We start from the raw sequence: 24,367 nt of genomic DNA, 5'->3' as shown, positions 1-24,367 counted from the left end.
TATTAGACGGCATGGTGGCACAGTTATAATCGTTATACTGTGTCACGTTTAAGTTTCGTAATTGGTAAAAGTTATGCTAATTCTTTTTGTTATATTCTAAATGTATTCTTAAATAAACTTTGTTTGATAAAAGCTTCCCAGTGGCTCACTTGAATCATATCCGGAGTGAAACACCTTATACTCACCAATGTCAAATTCAAATGTAAAACCTAAGGTCTAGGCTAACTTCATAAAACACATTGGAGTTTCTGACCTGGGTTTTATCACGGGGCACTGCTATTAGGTGCCTATGAATATACCTTAGAACATCTTCCAGGAGACGTATTGCCAATGTGGATGTCTTGAGTTGCCTGTTGCTACCCACCAGCCTACCTTCTCCTCCAAAGGTGGATGAAATCATCATAACTCTGAACTTCATGGACACTCTGCCAATATCCACCAAGCAAATCTAGGCATGAACCCAAAAGGACCCTACGTTAGCGAAACTACATCACATCATATTAGGTGATGAATGGTGGACCATAACAGTGTCTTACGGAGGACTTGAAACCTTATCTCTCTAAATATCCAGAGTTGACTATTGAAGTTGGTATCATCTTGTGGGGAGGTTGAGAGGTTGTCCCATGTCCAAGCCAATGTCCAATACTTCAAACCGGGAGATACGGTCCACATGAGGAACTTCAGCGACAGCTCTCCATGGATTCCAGGAGTTATTCTCAAGAAAATAGGATCCATGTCTTATAAAGTAAAAACCACAGAGGAGACCTTAAAGAAGCACGTAGAATCACCTCCGTCACAGGGACCCCTTGCAGAGGCAACTGTTTCTATGGACATGGGCACCGGCCTGTGGATGAGAAACTCCACCCTCTAAAAAAGAGCCAGTCACCTGGGCGATGAAGATTCTGGCTCGGACATGGAAACAGAGGTGGTGACACCCAGTCAGAGGTTGCCACTGAGGACAAGCCCCCTGCAGTGTCTCTTCGACACTCTTCATAAAGAGGCGTCCACCTATCCATTATACGCTCCGTGACCAGATCCTACAAGTGATGGAGTTAAGGCCATGGCAAAGAGATGGAGAAGGCCCCAAAGCCATGGGAGCGAGAGGGAACCCTCGGATTCAGCTGGGGGGAGTGGGGGCGGGGAGTGACAACCTCCACAAGGCCCATGGGGAATCACTGATTGATCTCCCTGTAGGGCCTGTTGAATATGAATTCCCCTGGTAAGAGGCATGACTGGAACTTATTACCTGAGCTTTTTATAAGGCAGGCCCAGGACTGGGCCTGCTGAACTGTAATCCCAAACAGGGACTAGCTTATGTACGCCACAGTAGTGGTTTTACTTTGCATTCTGTAATAAACTATGTTCCTTTCCAGTCAGGCTTCCTGAGTCATTACAGTCCTATTGATGTTAGAGCCAGAAAATCCCACCCAATGTGTTTACAAACATAGAGTAGAATTCCAGAAATGTGCAGCACAGCAAGAAGCTATTTGTCCAACTGTGTCTGTGCTCAATCCCACATGTCTGCTGTCCGAAACCCCATGTGACCATCATCTTCAAGGAACGGTCCAACTCCCTTTTAAAATTATCAACAGACTCAGCTCCCAGCAGCTTTTCAGGTGGAATATTCCAGGTCCTGGCAACTCTCTGAGTGAAAGAATTCCTCTTCATCTCCCCTTGAGATCTTTTGCCAATGATTTTAAATCTATGACCTCTGGTTATTGACCTGGTTAATGTTATAAACTGTCACAAGGTGCTTCACAAAGCTTAGAAAGATGTGTGTGCGGCAGAAGGTTTAGGAAGTGGGCCAAGAAGTAAGCACATTCGCATAGAGATGAAACTGAGTTTCAGAGGACTTCGGAGCGAGGGGCATACCCAAGCCCTGGGGACATCAAAGAGGGACGGAGAATGGGAGGAGGTTTAGTGGAGAGAGGACAACCAAGTATTGGTAATGTAGGACAGAGGGTTTGAGTGTTAAGTCATTCATTAGGGAGACCACGCAAGGGAATATAAAGAACACACTTTCAACGCCTCTGTAAAAAGAATCAGAGAAATTTAATCTTTTTAAACTTATAAATTTAACCTTGAGAGTTGCTGCCAGGTTCAGCGAATCATCCGCTTCCATTAGGCAACTGGTTTTGTTAGATTTCAGTTCACTTCCTATGACTGGGAAAGATATATTAATGTTGCAGTAATAAATCTACTCAAATACTAAATCAATATCAAATCAAATCATTGCTAGAATTTAACTGGATTATTGAAATACATTTTAATAATTAAGGTAATTTAACAATAATTAACTGTGGCACGGTGGCACAGTGGTTAGCACTGCTGCCTCACAACGCCATGGGTTCGATTCCCAGCTTGGGTCACTGTCTGTGCGGAGTCTGCACGTTCTCCCCGTGTCTGCGTGGGTTTCCTCTGAGTGCTCCAGTTTCCTCCCACAGTCTGAAAGACGTGCTGGTTAGGTGCATTGGCCATGCTAAATTCTCCCTCAGTGTACCCAAACAGGCGCCGGAGTGTGTCGACTAGGGGATTTTCACAGTAACTTCATTATAGTGTAAGCCTACTTGTGACACTAATGAATAAACTTTAAAATATTTTAAGTTTAAGTTTAACTGAAACTTTTAACATTTTGTCAACCAGCAAAAGTGTTAATGGATGGAATTTTCCCATTGTAGGAATCGCAGTGGGCGGGACATAGACCATGCAAAGGTCTGTTGACCTCGGGCAGGATTTTCCGATTTTGGGTGAGCGTAACTGGAAAATCCCATCCATTGATTTGATTTGATTTTTCCCTCATTTCCTGCCCAGTATTGAACATGTACATTTTCTAATTCATTTTGATTTATCCTAATGTTGAAATTTATTTGCCCCTTTTTTCTGAAGTGTCGAATCCCTCATTCCTCCCCTTTCTTTTCCTGCCTCTTTTGTCTCCATCCTGCTCCAGCCCAGTCCCAAACCTATCCTGCAATTTGGATCTGGTGCAAGGTTATTTGTAAATGGAGTTTTCATTGGCTGAAGAACAGCTTTAGATCACAGATTCACAGAATCCCTACAGTGCAGAAGGAGGCCATTCAGCCCATCGAGTCTGCACCGACAACAATCCCACCCCGGCGCTATTCCCCTAACCCCTCTTACTTACCCTGCTAATCGCCCTGATATTAGGGGCAATTTAGCATGGTCAATCAACCCAACCCGCACATCTTTGGACTGTGGGAGGAAACCAGAGCACCCGGAGGAAACCCACGCAGACACAGGGAGAATGTGCAAACTCTGCACAGACAGTGACCCAAGGCCGAAATTGAACCCGGGTCCCTGGCGCTGTGAGGCAGCAGTGCTAACCACTGTGCCACCGTGTCGCCCATAAGATGTAGGCATTGGAGGCAGTTTAGAGGAGGTTCACTAGATTGATTCCAGAGTTGAGGGGTTTGTCTTTTGAGGAGAGATTGAACAGTTTAGGCCTATACTCTTTGGAATTTAGAAGAATGAGGGAAGGTCAAATTGAGGTATACAAGATGATAAAAGGTATGGATAAAGTAGACGTGGAGCGGATGCTTCCTCTTGTGGGGCATTCAAGGACGAGAGGTCATAATCTTAGGATAAGGGGTAGCAAATTTAAAACAGAGTTGAGGAGTAACTATTTCTTCCAAAGGGTTGTAAATCTGTGGAAGTTGCTACCATCCAAAGTGCAGTGGATGTTGGGACAGTGAGTAAATTTGAGGAGGAGTTAGACAAATTTTTAATTGGTATTGGGTTGATGTGTTATGGGGAGAAGGCAGGAAAATGGGGATGAGGAACATATCAGCCATGATTGAATGGCGGAGTGCACTCAATGGACCGAATGGCCTAAATCTGCCCCTATATCCTATGAACTTATTAGTTGGACGATTGATTATGACACAGAGAATATTATTTTGTTGCTGTAGAAGACTTTGATTTGCTCTCAGTCAGAATACCGTGATCAGTTTTGGACTCCTCATATGGTGAGTGATATTGAAACTATTGAAAGGGTGCACAGGAGATCCACAAGGCCAACTCCAAGTTCGCAGCATTTTTTAAAAATCGAGCCAGGCTAAAGGAATAGTCACTCTTCACTTTACAGAAGTTGAGAATTGGGATTGATCTGATTGTGATTTATTAAATGATGAAAGGAATACGTTTTGTTCCAGTTGACGGTGTCATGCCTCGTATATTCTGAACTTTCAGTCAATATTTTTTAAAACTGGATACAACAAAGGTATTAACATGGCTGCCGGAAACCATGTGATCTGTGGCATTTGAACTATGATCAATATGAAGTTTCGGGCAAATATTCAATATGAACATTCACAGCCATCTGGGGAATTCACACACCTCCGCACATCTGTTCCTTCCGCCATGATAGATTACCTCACATTTTTCCACATTATCTTTCATCTGCCATGTTCTTGCTCACTCACTAAGTCTGTCCAAATCCTCCTGTAACCGCTTTACATCTTCCTCACAACACATTCCCGCCTAGCTTGGTATTATCAGCAAACTTGGAAGTATTACATTTGGTCCCCACATCCAAATCATTGATATAAACTGTGAACAGCTGGGACCTGTGTGGGACCCAATTAGCTACAACCTGTCAACCTGAGAATGATCTATTTATTCCTACTCTCTGTTTTCTGCCTGTTAACCAATCCTCAATCCATGACAGTATGTTGCCTCCTATCCCATGTGCTTTGATTTTGCTAATCAACCTCCTCTGGGGAACTTTATCAAAAGCCTTCTGAAAATCCAAATATACTATGTCCATCGATCTCCCTTTGTCAATTTAGTTAGTAACGTCTTCGAAAAGCTTCAACAGGTTCATCAAACGTGATTGCCCATCAATCCATGCTGACTAGGCCCAATCAGATCATGATTGCTCAAGTGTCCATTTACCACATCCTTTAGAATAGATTCTAGCATTTTCCCTACTACTGAGGTAAGGCTAACAGGTCTGTAGTTCCCCTGTTTTCTCTCTCCCTCCTTTCTTAAATAGTGGGGTGACATTTGCTACCTTCCAGTCTTCAGGAACCACTCCAGAATCTTTAGAATTTTGAAAGATGATTACCAATGCATCCACTATTTCTATAGCAACCTTTTTCAACGCTCTGGGATGTATAATGGCCATTGGCGTTACCAGCACCTGTCAGGTAGGATTCACCCACCTTTAGCATTTTAATTTACACATGCCGCAAAATATTCCAGTCAGCCTGGGTTTACAGAGATCGGGGTATTCAACCGTGATGGGGAAGGAAAACAAACAAAGCTCCTGGCTAGTGGGTAAGTGGTTCAACCTTTCAATCAAAGCGACTTCAAAGGAGTCAGACATCAGATGCTACACTTTCAATGTTAAAAGGGGAACTCCCCAGTGAAACTCTATCCCAGCTGTCCATCAAAACACTTTAAAGAGGTCATTTAACACCTGGAGCTTATGACATTAACCAGGGCCAATCCCTAATGTGGAATGGAGGTGCTGCAATGATTTTGAAGGCTTCATGTGTCCATGGGACATGGATATCAAAGTGACCAGGACACTTCAAAGGTTTTAAAGGACAGAGACAATATGAATACCTTTACCAGAATGGTGCCTAGAATCACCATGCCAAGAGTGAACACCTTTCTCAGGGCAACAATGACAAGGAGTGCAGCCACGAGACCCCGGGGGATAGTCCCGAGGTCAACCCCTTCTCCACAGCCCGAGCCCACCCAACCCTCAGGTCCCTTGGGGGACCCTCTTTCTGCAGCCTGGCAGTGGCAGAGGGATACATGGGCACAATACTTAACTCCTTGTTCCCCTCAGAGTCCAAAGTACTGGGTCCAAGTTTGTCAGGACCTGCACCCTAAGTCTGCCACGTGAGCTGGGGTGGGGAGGGGGGGCGGTGGGGAGGGGGGGCAGTGTGGGGCAGCACATTGGGAGACCAGAGCACCCATCCTCAAACCCGGGAATGACATTTAAATTAGTCATTTTGAATACCAGTTAGGTTCCCAACCGCTCCGGGCAGGAAGCTGATTGGGGCCAGCAGGGCAGGCCAGGAGAATTGGAGCCGGGAGAATTGTGATGGATCTGACGCCTGGTGTGATTCCCATTTTATTCCTGACGCCCAATTCACTGGGATGTCAGGATTCCCACCAGAGGCTATCGGGCCCAATGAATCCCGGCCAATATCAGGTCCCAGGGATTTATCAACTTTCAGTCTCACTAATTTCTCTAATACTATCTTCTTACTTTCACTAATTTCCTTCAATTCCACATTCTCCCTAGTTCCTTGGGCCTCTACATAGAACCATAGAATCCCTACAGTGCAGAAAGAGGCCATTCGATCCAAAAGGGCATCTTACCCAGGCCCAACACCCCTGTCCTAATCCTACTATGGCCAATCCACCTAACCTGCACATCTTTGGACAGTGGGAGGAAACCGGAGCACCCGGAGAAAACCCACGCAGACTTGGGGAGAATGTGCAAACTCCACACAGACAGTGACCCGAGCCGGGAATTGAACCTGGGTCCCTGTAAGGCAGCAGTGCTAACCACTGTGCCGCCATGCTGTCCCTCAAACAACCTCCCGAGATCTAACTCTGCTGATTTTCAAACTTCCCCCACATGTGTTCCTCCTGCCAGCCTAAAAAGAAATTGAGGCTGGGCAGGGAACAGCCTTTAGGTAGCCATTAATTGGCCACTTCAGGGCAAGGGTGAGCTTCCCATCTGAGGCCTTACTCACCCCACCATAAAATCGCTGCCTTTGTCAGGGCGGACAGGAACCTGGAGGGAATCCCCTCCCTTCTATTTAACATCGCCCCCCCCCCCCCCCCCCACCTCCATTAAACCTATTCCTTTCTCTCCACAAACTCTGCTGACGTGCTGGGTGCGTCCATCTTATTGTTTGCTTCGGATTGCCAGTGTCAGCGATGTGTTGTTTATGTTTTAGGTACGGTAGTGGAGTGATTATGTTGTTGGATTAGTAACACAGAAAAGCCTGAGCTAATTAGCCAGAGAACGTGAGTTCAACTCCCACCGTGGTAATCCAAGAATTTGAATTCATTTGAAAGTAAATGCTGGAACCTTACAGCACAGAAGCAAGAGGCCATTCAGCCCATGAGGCCTATGCCAGTTCAATACAATTCGTCCCACGTCCCTGCTCTTTCCCTATAGTCCTGACAAATGATTGCTTTTCCAAGTAGAGATACAATTCCCTTTGGAAAGTCACAATTGAACCTGCTTCCTTCCGCCTTCCAGTGCGCTCCAGCAAATAAAACAGATCATTGTGTTAAAAAAAGACCTTCCTAATTTCCACACTGGTTCTCCCGCGGATAATCTTGAATATGTTTCCTTAACCAACGTTGGGAACAGTTTTTCCTCATTCACCCAAATCCATCGTGGATTGATTTGATTTGATTTATCACAGTCACATGTACATGTACACAGGGAAAAGTATTGTTTCTTGCACACGACAATACTTTTCACTGGATACTAATACACGTTGTTTCAAATTGTTTCAAATAAACAGCATCGTTTTTGTTTTAATATTACCACCGTTAATGGGGACAACTCTTGCAAAGTTAAAAGTAAAATGTCACTTATGTGTGGCATGTTTTTTGAAACATGTACAATGGAGGCCCTTAAACCAGGGATAATGGACCATCAGGTCTGAGCACAGAAAGAGCCCCCAATGGTTTACTGCAGCATCTTTTAATGATTTAAGCCGTTTAACTCGATGTCTACCAATTACACCTGCGGCTTATGTGTCCTTCGCACACAGGCTGCTCCAGCGAACACCAGCCTGCCTTCTTCCCTCCCCGCCATTTGGACCAGTTTGAGCCAAAATGTCGTTCCTCCTCAAAAGCATGATCAGCGGGAAAATGAAAGACCTGACGGGAGGTGGAGGGGGAGGAGGGGGAGGGGAAGAGGAGAAGACAGAGGAAGGGGACGGAAAGCCAAGCGCCAAAAGCACGGGAATGTCGAGGGAGGATTTCGAGGAATACCAGAGGCAGCTGCTGGAGGAAAAGTGAGTGTCGCGGCAGAGGGTGAAGGAATTGATCGGGAAAGCGTGCGCCTGTGGGAGCCAGGCCAGCAGTGTTAAAGATAAATGCCTGTTCGCATTATCCTTTCCTTTCACAAGTAACTATCTGCGCATGGGACTAAGCCGCGTTAAATACTAGCACCGCGTCTGTTTTAGTGAAATTCTAAACTCTCCACGGATTTGCAAAGGTTCCTATACTCTGAAGTGCTATCGGCATATAGTCCTAACTGTAGAAAGGGAGCTTGGAAACACAGCCCCCCAGCACTGTCTGGAATGCTCTACCTGGAAGTGTAGTGGAGGCAGCTTCAATCAAGGCATTCATGGAGGGCATTAGACGATTACTTGAATAGAAACAATGTACAGAGGTACGGGGAAAGGGCATGAAGCCAGGCTGCATATTTGGAGGGCCGGTGCTGGCGTGAGGGGCTGAATGGCCTCCATCTGTGCCCTAATAATTCTGTGATTCTGAATCATTCCTTTGGTTGCGTTCATGAGAAGGTTGGTTTAGAATTCCGTCAGAATGTACAAGCAGTGGCTTCTGGAGTGAACTCTACAGAAACAGAATTTAAAGCTTGGAACTGAGGAATCATTTATTTCTATATATCACAGCCCAAGTCCAGTAAACACAGCCATCGTCATCGAGTGTTGATTGGCATATTGGACCGTGCTGTTTGAAACGCACTGTCAAAACACCTATCTTCTCATATATTTGCATATCCCTCAAAGAATTGAAGTGACGCAAGTGTTAAATGCCCCAACTGGTGTGGCAATGAAATAGACATGTTGCGCTGGTCACAGGCACGACTCCCGGTCTTGGTGCCTTCAGCAGAGATCTAGCCAATGTTACCAGTGTCCTCCCTGTCCCTGGACTAAAGAGTGGAAAGAGTCAGCCAGTGTTCCCACTTCTGATCACTCTCCGCTGAGCCCTGCTGGAATGTTAATATCTGTGGGTACCGGCTGAGACAGGATTAAGTTCGGCCATGATGCCTCCCATGGTCGAATAGTTTCATGTCACTCAATGCAGGGTTGCTTGGGTGAGATGCTGGGGGGTAACTGACAACACAGCAGCAGTATTCAGCAAGTATCAGGGCCTTTGAGGTAAAGACTGGGAGGAGCGATACTAGACCAGAGGAGAAATCATTCATCACCAACTGTGTAGCTGTCCATTAAATGCAAACCCATTCATAAAATTTACTAACTCTGCATTATTTCTGTTAAAAATACCCATATTTAATACTTTTAGCATATATTCATTTTCTTAGTGGTGATTATATCACCAAATATGAAACATTAAATTAGGCCTTGCATTTGTATTTAAATTTCCTTCTGTGAAGCCCCCACTCTGTATTTAGTTTTACAATGGAATATTTCTGAGAAGCCATCTCTTTGCCTTTCTCCCTTTCTCTCTATTTTATTGAGATTACAATGACCAGCAATCTCCCAATCCAAAGTACCCCTCTCTACACTCTTCCTCCATCCTCCTCACTATGTCTCCTATTCGAACTAAAAATCTTGCAGGTTCCTAACACTGCAGAGCTCCTCATCTCCTTCTGTCCACCCTTCCCTCTCCTCCAATAGTTAATGGGCTTTTAACCTTTGTCTTCTCTTCTCCTCTTTGCACCCTTGATGTGTCTTTCACATGGGGCTGGCCAATATGAAGGACCCATTATCTGTCCTTATTACAAAAATCTGATGGTCCTGTTAACCTGGGAAAGTTAGGTGCACATACTGGACTGGTAATCCACAGTCTTAGACTACCACTCTGGGGACATGGCAGTTATAGAATCATAGAACCCCTATAGTAAAGAAGGAGGCCATTCGGCTCATCGAGTCTGTATCAATCCACAATCCCACCCAGGCCCTATTTCCACAACCCCACACATTTACCCTGCTAATCCCCCTGACACTAGGGTCAATTTAGCGTGGCCAATCAACCTAACCCACACCTCTTTGGACTGTGGGAGGAAACCGGAGCACCCGATGAAACCCACGCAGACAAGGAGAGAATGTGCAGACTCAACACAGATAGTGACCCAAGGCTGGAACTGAACCTGGGTCCCTGGCGCTGTGAGGCAGCAGTGCTAACAACTGTGCCACCCTGCCGTCCCCACTGGTGGAATTTAGATTCAATAAGTAAGTATGGAATGTAAAGCTAGTCTCAGTAACAGTGACTAGATAGGAGGTCGAGTGGCGCAGTGGTTAGTGTCCCTGCCTCTGAGCTGGGTAGCTCCATGTTCAAATCCTATCCCCGAACTTGATGGTCCAAGGTGGGGATAGGCTAGCAACCTGTCCCTGGAAGTTTTAGCTATGGGAACAGGCATGAGTATGTGCTCTGTCTGCCTCATGTGCCTGTAAGCATGGAAGAGGTGATGGATGGATGGAATGGTGACCAGGACAACAATTGTTGTAAAGACCAATCTGAATCATGATCTCCAGAACCACAGCAATGTGGTTGACACTTAACTGTCCTTAGAGACGTTCAGTTAGGGGCATCTGGAGGTGGGAAAAATGCAGCCTTTTCCAGTGAAAGAAAAGGTGTATAAGCGTGTCTAGGCCTTTGTTCATGTGACTGCCTGCGAGAAGGTACTTGAGTCCCGATAGAGTTCATGTCAGGTCGTGCTGGCTCTCCCTCTGGTTCAATTCATGGAGCCTCTTGTTGACATTCAACTTTGTCCTGAGCAAACTATTTAACCATGGGAGGCGATGCAGCCAAATGCAAACTCAAAAGCCACTCAGAAGGAGTCAGTGGATAGTTGTGGGTTCGATTCCCACTCCAGAGACGTCACAAAACCAAGGCTGAGACTCCAGCGCAGTGCGGTCCTGAGAGATTGCAATCTTTCAGGTGAGATATTCGCCATTTCTGGTGCACATGAAGGATCCCACGGTGCCCTGGCCAGTACTTATCCCTCAACCAGCATCACTGGAGCAGATTACCAAGCCAACACCACGTACCTGTTTGTGAGATCTTGCTGTGCACAGTAGTGCAACAATGATAACACTTCAACAGCTATGAAATGTTAATTGGAAATTCTGAGGTTGTGAGAAGCTGTGGACTTTTCCAATCACAGAGATCTTTATCATCTTATATCAGCAGGTTTATCCTTTATCGTGATCAGGAGAGAGAATTTGTGGAATTTCCTACCCCACGATGTGGTGGATGCCGGGACATTAAGTAAATTTAAGGAGGAGATAGAGAGATTTTTAATAAGCAATGGGTTGAAGGATTATGGTGAATGGGCAGGAAAGTGGAGTTGAGGCTGAGACAAGATCTCCATGAAGGTATTGAATGGTGGAGCAGGTTCGAGGGGCTGAATTGCTCCTAGCTCTTATGTTCTTAGCCTTCTCTACTCCAACGAGAAAAATCCCTTCCTGTCCAGTCCATCCAAGTATTTGTAACCCCCTCATCCCTTTGACCCAGCATCAGCTCAAAGGCTGTCATAGAATCTACAGTGCAGAAGGAGGCCATTCGGCCCATTGAGTCTGCACCGACCACAATCCACCCAGGTCCTATCCCCGTAACCCCATGCATTTACCCTAGCTAGTACCCCTGACACTAAGGGGCAATTTAGCATGGCCCATCCACCTAATCAATCCTTTTACTTTGTCAGCTAAACCACCCTCTTTCCAGTGTGTTCTCTGTCTGCGGCAGTGGCTGAGGGAGCAGTCAAGATGTCTGTTCTGGGTTGTGGAGTGGGGGAGAGCTAAGGCATGGCCAGTCCCCATGTCTATATGTTTCTTGCAATGGGAGGGAGCATGTGTAAGACTGTCACATCATCCCCACAATGTGATCTGTGATGTCTACACTCTGTGGACAAGTTGTTGTGTTGCATAAACTGGGGATTTGCACAGAGAATGTACACACACCTTGAAAGGTACTAAGCTCAGAATTAATAAAGCCTCTCTCGACAAGTTTATATTTCCACTCAAGCTGAACACTTCTGGACTACCCTGATGCAATGTGCTTGGGCCCTGGTGTGATGTGCCTGAGCGGGTACAGCCGTGTCAGTATCTCCGACATCAGCTACACTCCAGACAAAAATACCAGAGATCCTGGAAACCTAAAATTTAAAATAAAAATGCTGGAAACTCCCAGTGGGTCAGGCAACATCTGTGGAGAGAGAAACAGAGTTAATGTTTTAGGTTGATGATGACCCTTCATCAGAACTGAGGAAAGATAGAAGTATAATCGATTTTCAGCAAGTGAAAAGGGGGAGGGAGTGGGAAGAGTGAATGGGAAGGTCTGTGATAGGGTGAGGGCAGGAGAGATTAACTGACTAAGGTTCCATGGGAATGGACAGCGCTTTTAGACCATGGAGGACACGCCTGCTCTGAGATGCTCCCCCTAGTGGCCAGGACCAGAGACATCCATCATGAGGAGATGTCCCCTGCAGAGTAACTATGGCCAACCATTAGTGATGGAGTTTTCACAAAACTCTTATTGAGTGACTCAATTCTAGCCAGGGTCTCTCACTCAAGGGTCACTGTCTGTAATACTGTCCTATAGAATGTTGGGAGATGGGTCTTTATCTGTGATTTCCGGAACCTCTCCCCTGCACGCCCCCCAACTCCCCCCACCACCACAATGACCCCCCCACCACCACAATGATCTCCCTCCCCCCACCACCACAATGACCCCCCTCCCCCCACTACCACAATGACCACCCCACCGCCCCATGACGCCCCCTCCCTATAACCACATGACCCACCCTCCCCCCACCACCACAATGACCCTCCCTCCCCCACCACCACAATGACCCCCCTCCCCCCACCACCACATGACCCCCTCCCCATCACCACAATGAACCCCCTCCCCCCACCACCACAATGAACCCCCTCCCCCCACCGCCACAATGACCCCCCCCTCTCCCCATCACCACAACACCCCCCTCCCCACCACCACATGAGCACCTGATTCTAGTTGGTCATTGCCAAATGTGGGCCAAGTGCTTCTCCACAAAGGGGGGGTGGGGGGGGAGGGGGAATGAAACAATAGGGCCTACAATTTAATAAGGCCTACAACTTAATAGGGTCCTTTCACTTACTCAGGCATCTCTAGGTTAGCTCTAATCTCAACCTGCTCTGTGGGTTTATTCTGACAATCGACAATGGTTTCACGGCCATCAGTAGATTCCTAATTCCACATATTTTTTCTTGAATTCAAATGTGAATTGATGCCCAGCGATTTAAACAACAACATCTGTCAGGCTCTACAGATCAACCAACTTGGCTCCATCTGAGTGGCACCGGGAAGAGAACCACTGATACGAAGGGACATATTAAGCAGGAGATTCATTTCTATCCTCCATATTGTTTTTTTATTCATTCATGGGACATGAGCGTCGCTGGCTGGCCAGCATTTATTGCCCATTCCTAGTTGCCCAAAGGCAGTTGAGCGTCAGCCACATTGCTGTGGTTCTGGAGTCACATGTAGGCCAGACCGGGTAAGGACAGCAGATTTCCTTCCCTAAAGGACATTCGTGAACCAGGATGGTTTATTCTGACAATCGACAATGGTTTCACGGCCATCAGTAGATTCTTAATTCCAGATTTTTTTCTTGAATTCAAATTCCACCATCAGCCATGGCAGGATTTGGAACCCAGGTCCGCAGAACATTAGCTGAGTTTTTGGATTAATAGTCGAGCGATAATACCACTAGGCCATCGCCTCCCCATACTCGTTAGCGAACAACTCAATGTTAAATATTATTCAGATAAGGGACTTGCTGTCTTGGTGTTACAATTCACCCTCTAGTGTGTTACTGAACCACACAAACCAAGCTGTCTGCTCTATTTGCCACTTGTTACCTCGCAGTCAGAGCACTGGGCAGCAACAAGGATGTTATAATTGGGGCGTAGGTCTCTCCTCGGGTAGAGGGGAATCAGGCTGGTCTCCTACTCCTGATTGTGAGGTAATGTCTCTTGCTTGTAAGCTGCGTTTACGTGAATATTAGCTGAGGGCAGGGTTGGTCTTGGCTGCGATGACCCCTACAGTCAAACAGCCTGCCAAAACCCATTTGTCCCGGCAATGAGAAATGGATGAGGTTCCTGAAAGGAGACTGCACCTGTGGAAGAGTTACCCTTTCAATAGACATTGACAATGTCAGGCTGGGGTGTCAGGGTTGTCATTAACTGGTAAGGTAAATGAGTGAGCTGTTCCTTTCAGATCAGTGTGTGGGACAGAATTCCACAGGCCCGTCGCAGAGGGGAGTCGGGGCTGTAAAATGTGGCGAGCCGTTATAAAGTCCATCGACAATATGGTGTCACAGTGGTTAGCACTGCTGCCTCACAATGCCAGGGACCCGGGTTCAATTCCAGCCTCAGGTGATTGTATGGAGTTTGCACATTCTCCCCGTGTCTGCGTGCGTTTCCTCCCACAGTCCAAAGATGTTAGGCTGGTTGGCCTTGCTAAATTGCCCTTAGTGCCAGGGGTTTAGCAGGTAAATATGTGGGGTTACGGGGATAGGGCCGGTGGAATTGTTGTCAGTGCAGACTTGATGGGTTAAATGGCCTTATTTTGCACTGTGATGATTCTATGATTATTGCTTTCCCTCGCTGGTCCAACGTGTTGGGATAGCAGTGGGGAGACTGAATAGCAGGAGCTACTGAATTATCTTTAGAAGTAACGAAAGCAGACAGTACATTTTTTAAATTCATAGTGGGCGATGAGGGCATCATTGGCACAGCTGGCATTAATTAGCCACCCTGAACTGCTTTGTGAAGGTGCTGATGTGCCTGGTGCTCTGGGAGTGCAAAATTACAGTGTAGCATAACACAATTCTCTGTACAAAGTTCAAGCCAACCCAGTAAAGGAAGCTGTGAAAAGGTGCATCCTATATCTGAGGAAATACGGTAATTATAGTGCCAACAAACTGGGCTAAGTAACCTTCTATTTCAACAAGCCAGGTAACTAGTGCAATCCAGGATTTGGGGCTAGACTTTGACAGCAGCGGCTTAGGGTGAAGGAGATTTAAGCAGGATTTACCTGTGACACGAAGTGAGCGACCTGCCTCCGCAAGAGCAAAAAGAGAGAGAGAGACAATAGATAAAACAGAGGAGCCCCTCACACAGGATCCGGACTCCAGTGTCAACAGGGTGGCCAATTGTTAGCCTGTGTGGGATGCAGTGGGTCCCGGGTTAGCCAGTGGAGAGGGGGCGACCTTGCCGTTCTGATTTACCATTTACCCGATCGAGGTACCCGGCTCAGTGCCAGCACTCTCGGCTGATTTAGGGACCCCTCATTCCGCAAAGGCTCGTCAAAAAGACTTGCATTTGGATAGCGCCTTTCATGCCAACCAAACGTCCCCATGCACGTTACAGGCAATGGAGTACTTCAGAAATATAGGGCGGGATATTACGGCCTCGCTTGGGCCAGATCGTAAAATCCCGCCCGAGGCCAACGGAGATTTCCGTTAGAACATAGAACAGTACAGCACAGAACAGGCCCTTTGGCCCACGATGTTGTGCCGAGCTTTATCTGAAACCAAGATCAAGCTATCCCACTCCCTATCATCCTGGTGTGCTCCATGTGCCTATCCAATAACCGCTTAAATGTTCCTAAAGTGTCTGACTCCACTATCACTGCAGGCAGTCCATTCCACACCCCAACCACTCTCTGCGTAAAGAACCTACCTCTGATATCCTTCCTGTATCTCCCACCACGAACCCTATAGTTATGCCCCCTTGTAATAGCTCCATCCACCCGAGGAAATAGTCTTTGAACGTTCACTCTATCTATCCCCTTCATCATTTTATAAACCTCTATTAAGTCTCCCCTCAGCCTCCTCCGCTCCAGAGAGAACAGCCCTAGCTCCCTCAACCTTTCCTCATAAGACCTACCCTCCAAACCAGGCAGCATCCTGGTAAATCTCCTCTGCACTCTTTCCAGCGCTTCCACATCCTTCTTATAGTGAGGTGACCAGAACTGCACACAATATTCCAAATGTGGTCTCACCAAGGTCCTGTACAGTTGCAGCATAACCCCACGGCTCTTAAACTCCAACCCCCTGTTAATAAAAGCTAACACACTATAGGCCTTCTTCACAGCTCTATCCACTTGAGTGGCAACCTTCAGAGATCTGTGGATATGAACCCCAAGATCTCTCTGTTCCTCCACAGTCTTCAGAACCCTACCTTTGACCCTGTAATCCACATTTAAATTAGTCCTACCAAAATGAATCACCTCACATTTATCAGGGTTAAGCTCCATTTGCCATTTTTCAGCCCAGCTTTGCATCCTATCTATGTCTCTTTGCAACCTACAACAGCCCTCCACCTCATCCACTACTCCACCAATCTTGGTGTCATCAGCAAATTTACTGATCCACCCTTCAGCCCCCTCCTCTAAGTCATTAATAAAAATCACAAAGAGCGGAGGACCAAGCACTGATCCCTGCGGCACTCCGCTAGCAACCTGCCTCCAGTCCGAAAATTTTCCATCGACCACCACCCTCTGTCTTCGATCAGACAGCCAGTTACCTATCCAATCGGCCAACTTTCCCTCTATCCCACACCTCCTCACTTTCATCATAAGCCGACCATGGGGGACCGTTCTGGGAGCCTTGCCCGCGCTGATTCCCGGGTGGGCGAGGTGGTAGGGCCATATGGGGGAATTTTCCAGCTATTCACGCCGGTGGGATTTTCCGGTTCCGCTGCAGTGAACGGAGGTTTGGCTGAGCGGCAGCGTAAACAGCTGGAAAATTCCGGCCATAGTTGTTGTTAGATAGAAAGCGCAGGAGCCTCTTTGCACATAGCAAACTCCCTCAAACAGTGACGCGGTGATGATCAGATCATCTATTTTCTTTAAAGTTCATTGAAGGCCAGGAATTGAGGAACGCTCATCTTCAGTTAACGCAACGAGATCCTTCTATCCATGTGACGGGGCAAGTAGTGCCGCAGCTTACCCTCTCAACTGGAAGACAGCCTCTGACATCCCCTAGCACAGCCCTAGACCATCAGCCTCTAGTTTTGTGCTCAGTCCCTAGAATCAACTGAACTAATGCTTCACCCTCCTCCTTGCACACCCCACCCAGTCACACTCCCGCTGTGGACCACCCACCCATACCACACCGTGCAATAACCAGTCCTGATTAACATCTCTCCCAGCCCTTCTGCCTTGCAGTAAAGTACTTCTGAGCACAGGCCAACACCGGTGTCGGTGGCCTCTGAGATTGCCAGACCAGTGGCTCTGCCGCCAGATGAACAATCCCCAACCTTGTTCCATTTTAATGACGCGCACAAGTTTTCTGAAACAACATAGTCGTACGGGTGGTCCATTGTCCTACCTTGGCTCCTCACCTGCTCCTATGAGCTTCCCCCTTACTGCTTTCAACATGGTGGGGGGGGGGGATAAAGGCTCCACTGAGAGCCCTTGAGATGTTCGAGATCACAGCACAGTGGTTAGCACTGCTGTCTTACAGTGCCAAGGACCCGGGTTCAATTCTGGCCTCGGGTGACTGTGTAGGAATTTGCACCTTCTCCCTGTGCCTGCGTGGGTTTCCTCCAGTTGCTAGTTTCTTCCCACAGTTGAAAAATGTACAGGTTAGGTGGATTAGCCATGCTAAATTGCTCCTTAGTATCCCAAGATGTATTGGTTAGGGGGATTAATGGGGCAAATACTTGGGGGTTACGGGGAACAAGTCTGGGTGGGTTTGCCCCTTGGTGTCAGGGGGATTACGTGGGTTTACAAGGATAAGGCCTGGGTGGGATTGTTGTCGGTGCAGACTCGATGGGCCGAATGGTCTCCTTCTGCACTTAAGGGTTTCTATGATTCTATGACATCAATGATCCCAAGGCTTCAGGCCTGGCAGTCAGCTGCTGCTGGGCATTCAGACCCAGCTGCTTTTCCAGCACCTTTCAAATAAGATGATAAGCTGAGGGCCTGTCTTCCCCCTTGGTTAGATGTGAAAGATTCCATGGTGCTACTTGAAGATCAGAGGCCTTCTCCAAGGTGTTGTGGTCAATGTTTATCCCTCAAACAGCGTCACTCAAACTGAAAATCTGCTCATGATCTCATTTCTGTCCAGGAGAACTTGCTCTGTGCACATTAACTGCCTCATTTCCTACATTATGACAGCAACTACCCTTCAATAATGCTTCATTGGCTGTACGTCACTTCAAGGTTTCTCAAGGTCAAGAAAGGAGGTATATAAATGCAAGTTCTTTCCTTTACCGGGTAGACAGGGTGGCAGGGGAGCCAATATTCTGCCATCTTGTGAGGGTGCAGACAGTGCCATCGTGATGTTGCCTAGGTTGCTAATTGTCTACGGAATAGGACCCAGGGCCTAAATATTGTCCAGAATACTGGGGGAGAACACCGGTGCCACCGGCATTGTGTGATTGCCACTGCTATGGGATTGCGCCCGACACTGCTACCGATTCTTAAGGAAGTAAACCACAGACACACTGCGATGCAAATGATTCCCCAGCCAGTCCAAGGGGTGAGATGGTGAGGCCCAAGGGCAACCTTGGTCCCCTACCCATTCTGTTGTGCGTGGTGTTCCTTACAGAACATCTCTGCAGAAAATAGTAGAGAGCTGCAGTGTGATTCAGAGGGTATTGATAACGAAGAGCTGCCTTTGCAGCATCTTTTGAATGAGACATTTAACCACGGTCCTGTGTTTTCTCTCAGGTGGACATATGAGATCCCCTGGTGCAATTTGAAGCATAGCACCGGTGTTCTCCCTCTGTATTCTGGACAATATTTAGGCCCTGGGTCCTATTCCCCAGACAATTAGCAATCTAGACAACATCACGATGGAAATCGGACCATATTGCATCCGATTTACGGGCCTGAAGCCAATCACAAGGGCCAACTTCCAGGATGAATGACTGTTGTTGAATTGAACCATTTATTCATGGTAGGCTGCTGATGCAGAAATTAGACCCCATTTAATGTAAAAATGAGAGGTGTAACACTTGTAGGAAACTAGAGAGGAGATCTTGTGTAGCATTCCTGCCTCTGAGCCAGAGGTTCCAGGTTCAAGTCCCAGCCCAGGTTCTGATGGCCAAGGAAGGTGCGTTCAAACAGGTTGAGTATCCACCTGCAAATCCTCTCAGTGACAGGCGGTGAGAGCAGGAGAGATTCCTGGTTGGCAGGGTGATGGGATGAATGCTGGAGGCTGCAGTGGAGGAGGTTACGGTGCATCACTGTCCACAACATGTTCAAAATACAAAATGCCACAGCAGCCCGGGCTCCCTGAGTGAACTGTAACATCCCACCGCCAGGTAACTGGAGATTGCCAGATGGAGCAGGAGGCAGTCTGCTGCTCTGCCTCAGGCTTTCCTGTGGCCTAAGCAACAACCTATCAGAGCCAGGTGAGTTTGTTTAAGACCAAGGTTTTTTCAATGCTTCCGTGGAGCTGGGAGTGGGGGCGGAGGGGTGCAACAGGAGCACACCGAGACTCCTGAGCACCTACCCCCAGACCCCCTCCATTGCTGCTCCAGGCACTTTGTGCAATTCTCTGAATTAATCGCCCCTATTTCTTCCCACCATTGCACTGTTCACATTTAGAAGGCCACCTCGTTTGATGTCACCTTCCCACGTACCAAGGGCATTGACACCCGCTGGGTATTGTTCCGCAGGCATTATCACCCTCTCGACCCTCTGCCAGGGAACATTTCTCAGATGGGAGCAATGCTAGGCCAAAAGAGAAAATGCTGGAAAATCTCAGCAGGTCTGGCAGCGTCTGTAAGGAGAGAAAAAAGCTGATGTTTCGATTCCAGATGACCCTTTGTCAAAGCTAAAAGGCATAGAAAGTGGGAGATATTTATACTGCAGGGTGAGGGAATGAAAGATAGCCACAAAAACAAGGGGAAAAAGCTAAGAGATGCTAATGGCAGATATAAATATCTCCCACTTTCTATGCCTTTTAGCTTTGACAAATGGTCATCTGGACTCGAAACGTCAGCTCTTTTCTCTCCTTACAGATGCTGCCAGACCTGCTGAGATTTTCCAGCATTTTCTCTTTCGGTTTCAGATTCCAGCATCCGCAGTAATTTGCTTTTATGCAGCAATACTGGGCCATTCAGCCCCTCAAGCCCATTGAGTCATTCAGTTAGATCATGGCTGACCTGTAACACAGAGATCCAAGACTCAGACCAGCAACAACTTAGGAGCAATTCTGTTAACTCATATGAGCCAACTGAACTGGAATTGAACTTAAGCTGCAGAGGTGAAAGGGCAATGGTTAACCCACAGCCAGATAAACCCTTCTGGCATAAACAGGATTGGAATCAGTATCATGGAATTTAGTTGCGCATTAAACAGAACCCAATTCGGAAGGGGGGAATGAAGGACAAAATCAAGTCTTGAATTCTGTGTTCTAAAAATATCATTACTTTCCCATTCCAGAATAGAACGAGACAACGTCTTCACTCAAAAAAAAGCAGAAAGGGCAACAGTTCGATTGCACATGAGGGATAAATATCGGCTACCCCAGGTAAGGTACATCCAATGTCACAGGTTATGCATGAGAAATGAGCCGACTGTCATAGATACAGTGAAGGAAGCACATAGACTGAGACAGACAGTGCAGGAAATGTACCCACGGTCACGGTAATTACATAGAATCATAGAAACCCTACAGTGCAGAAGGAGGCCATTCGGCCCATCACGTCTGCACTGGCCACAATCCCACCCAGACCCCATCCCCATATCCCTACATATTTACCCGCTAATCCCTCAAACCGACACATCTCAGGACTCTAAGGGGCAATTTTTAGCATGACCAATCAACCTAACCCACACATCTTTGGGCTGTGGGAGGAAACTGCAGCACCCGGAGGAAACCCACGCAGACACGAGGAGAATGTGCAAACTCCACACAGACAGTCACCCAAGCCGGGAATCGAACCCAGGTCCCTGGAGCCGTGAAGCAGCAGTGCTAACCACTGTGCTACCGTGCCGCCCATCAACTATCACAGGTAGAGTAGGGAAAACAGGCTGACTGTCACAGGTACAGTACAGGACATGTACAGACACCCGCAGATATAGTACAGGAAATACACCAACAAACAGGCTTGGGATAGAAAATGCATTAATTGAAAGAGGTACAGTACAGGCAAACACCAACTGTGATAGGTGCAGTACAGACAATTCATTAACAGTCACAGAAATAAATGCTGGCTGAAACAGGGTACAGGGAAAAGTACTAATTGTTGCCGAATTTGGGTATCAGTTGAAAATCTTGCTTCCCTGATTGCTCAGTTGGTAAATACGGTGTCCATAGAACCATAGAAAGGTTACAGCACCGAAGGAGGCCATTTGGCCCATCTTGTCCACGCCAGCCCGAGGACATCCAGGTGCCCTTGCTAAACCCATCTTCCTACACCTGGCCTATAGCCGTGTAGCTTACAGCAAATAAGGTGCAGATCCAGGTACTTTAAAAAAGAATTTGGGGATCTTTGCCTCCACCACCAACTCGAGCAGTGAATTCCAGACATCCAACACCCTTTCCTCATATCCCCCGTACACCTTCTGCCACTTACCTTGAATCTATGTCTCCTGGTTCTAGAATTCTCCACCAAGGGAAACAATTTTTACTGTCCACTCTATCTCTTCCCCTCATGATTTTGTACACCTCTATCATGTCACCCCTCAGCCTTCTTTGTTCCAAGGAAAATAACCCCAATTTATCCAATCCTCGCCTACATTTTTCTAGCCCTGGCAACATTGTGGTAAACAGCCACCTGGGCGAGTAGGTCCAAGCTCTGGTATTTGGTCCAGGTGGAGGTGAACAGTACAGCAATACAGAGCTGCTCCAATTGGCCTCAGTGACCCTCGGCTAGGATCAGGGAAACAAACCAGCCAAGGATCCCACCACCGCCCCCCCCCCACCCCCCGCCCCCTCCCCCCCCCGCCCCCTCCCCCCCCCCCCACCCCCCTCCGCCCCCTCCGCCCCCCCCCCCCTCTCCGCTCACTACTTCATTATCACTGCTGTGGGCGCTTTGTTTTATTAGCTTGCAAGATTTGGGCATTGTTGGCTAGGCAAGCATTAATTACCCATCTCCAATTGTCCTTGAGAAGATGATGGTGAGCCGCCTTCTTGAACCCTGGCAGTCCATGTTGTGTAGAGTCACCCACAAAGTAAAGTTAAAAAGTTAGTTTATTTATTAGTCACAAGTAGGCTTACATTAACACTGCAATGAAGTTACTGTGAAAATCCTCTAGTCGCCACACTCCGGCGCCTGTTCGAGTACACTGAGGAGAGAATTTAGCATGGCCAATGCACCTAACAAACATGTCTTCAGGACTGTGGGAGGTAACTGGAGCACCTGCAGGAAACCCACACAGACATGGGGAGAACGTGCAGACTCCACACAGACAGTGACCCAGGCTGGGTATTGAACTGGGTCCCTGGTGCTGTGAGGCAGCAGTGCTAACAACTGTGCCACCAGAGGGAATTCCAGGATTTTGACCTGGTAGGAGTGAAGGAATGGTAATACATTTCCAAGTCAGGATGGCATGTGACTTGGAGGAGGAACCTGCAGGTGATGGTTTTAGCAGAGGACAGGATAGGTCTCCGTTCTGATGCCCTCAATAGTCAAGCAGCCTGCTGGCACTTGTTGCCTGGTGTGATACTGTGCCTTTAAGAAAAGTATGTATACCAGGTTTCTTGTAAGGGGTATGTTTAGAATTCAGATCTGGTTTGTAAGGTGCTGATTTGTCTAAGAAATCTTTTAAATTGGTAGCTGGGAGGACAGGATAAGTAACTGGGGTGTTTGCTTAATCTGAGTTAATACATTTATATTTACTTAGGTTTCCCCTGGAGTTTCAGAGTGGAGCTCTGATTAGGTTGACAGGGACAGAGCCAAAGGCTTAATGGGAGGAGCGAAGCTTGCAGGGAAACAATATTGTTTCAGTTTCATTTTTAAAATACAAGCAGTTTGCCACCCAGACTGCCAGAGGAAACAGGTGTCTCTCTGTATCTCTCTCTGCAGAAGTGTTCTGAAAGCTCTAGGACTGTTAACCTGAGAGAAGCAAGTAAGCCTGTGTTTTGCTAACTGATTTTAAAATGAGGGCTTTAGTCCATAAGAAATCTTTTAAATTGACCCAGGAATATTGCCTGAATTGGAACTCATAGTGAAAGGTTAGCAGTTAAGAATTTTATCTTGTTTTAAGTATTACTCAATTGTTAAATGTTAGGCTAATTCATTTGTTATGGTTAAACTGTGTAGTTAAATACATTTTATTTTGATAGAAGCTTCCCCAGTGTGTCAGCAGAATTGTGCTGTAGTGAAACATTGTATCCTCACATTAATATCAAAATAGCAAATTGTTGGGGCATAGTCTAACTTCATAATATACCTTGGGGTTTCCAATCCGTACCTTGGTACAAAATGGCTGAATGGCCTCTTTCTGCACTGTAGGGATTCGATGGTTCTATGAACTGAGGTAACTTTTTGTCTTGCATTCCTGGCGTAGAGCCCACATTATCACCCCCATCTCACTCCATGTCGGTAGGACTTATCAGGAACACAGACTCATATCTCGTTCATAGCCACGTGACTTTCCAACTGATCTTCAGTGAATCAGGGAGGAGGGTGCAACGCAGAAAGGGTTATTAACCAGTCTCTCTTTTTCCTCCCCCCCCCCCCCCCCCCCCCCCGCATGATTCAGAATGACAAGGATGAAAGTCAGATTCAAATGGCTGGGGGAGATGTGGATCTCCCTGAGGAACTAGCCAAGATGGTGCAAGCGGATGAAGAAGAGGAAGAAGCGAATGAATCATTTCTGGGGACCATCCAAAACATGGACTTTGATACCATCAAGATCAAGGCCCAAGAAACGTTCACTGAGATCAAACAGACCGCCGAGGAAAAATGTTCTTTAATGTAAACTTTGTTATACCTGTGACTTACTGAGGCTCAGTTGGATGGGATTTTCCCATTATTATGACATCTATTCTCAAGATACTGGAAACAATAGGGATACAAGTTAACCTTGAATTAGAATAGCAGATGGTATAGTACAGGAAACTTGCCAATTAACATATGCATGGGATAGAAAATGTACTAATTGAAAGAGGTACAGGCAAGTATTACCTGTGATAGGTGCAGTACAGGCAACTTAACTGTCAGAGACACAGTATAGGAACAAAAAACTGACTGAAACAGGCCCAGTACAGAGAGATGTACTACTTTATGTTGAGCAAGTTGGTTATTGATGCTAAATCTTGCTCAGCTGGGGAAATGCAATGTCTATTGTGGTAAAGATCCACCTGGACCAACAGGTCCAAGCTCTGGTATCTGGTCCATGTGGAGGTGAACAGTGCAGCAATAGTTTAAATTTAAGTTTATTTATTCGTGTCACAAGTAGGCTTACATTAACACTGCAA

The 24,367-nt window shown here is 46.9% G+C and overlaps 1 protein-coding gene across 1 annotated transcript; it reads left to right on the top strand.

Moving 5' to 3' along the window:
• Positions 1-7,836: 7,836 nt before the first annotated feature.
• cplx4c (complexin 4c) lies at positions 7,837-23,868 on the top strand. Its single transcript, XM_078198751.1, has 3 exons — positions 7,837-8,018; positions 20,383-20,470; positions 23,650-23,868. The coding sequence occupies exons 1-3, from the start codon at positions 7,837-7,839 to the stop codon at positions 23,866-23,868; spliced, it is 489 nt and encodes a 162-aa protein (XP_078054877.1).
• The last annotated feature ends 499 nt before the right edge of the window (positions 23,869-24,367 follow it).

Source organism: Mustelus asterias, chromosome 26, assembly GCF_964213995.1.
Source record: "Mustelus asterias chromosome 26, sMusAst1.hap1.1, whole genome shotgun sequence".
NCBI classification, from domain to species: domain Eukaryota; kingdom Metazoa; phylum Chordata; class Chondrichthyes; order Carcharhiniformes; family Triakidae; genus Mustelus; species Mustelus asterias.
This window is presented reverse-complemented; position numbering and strand designations above follow the sequence as displayed.

What these genes read in the sequence shown, in the direction of transcription:
- cplx4c (XM_078198751.1), top strand. Translation starts at nt 7,837, where the DNA reads ATGTCGTTCCTCCTCAAAAGCATGATCAGCGGGAAAATGAAAGACCTG. An exon ending in AGGCAGCTGCTGGAGGAAAA is followed by an intron (nt 8,019 to 20,382) that starts GTGAGTGTCGCG and finishes TTCCCATTCCAG; the next exon opens with AATAGAACGAGACAACGTCT. An exon ending in ATAAATATCGGCTACCCCAG is followed by an intron (nt 20,471 to 23,649) that starts GTAAGGTACATC and finishes CGCATGATTCAG; the next exon opens with AATGACAAGGATGAAAGTCA.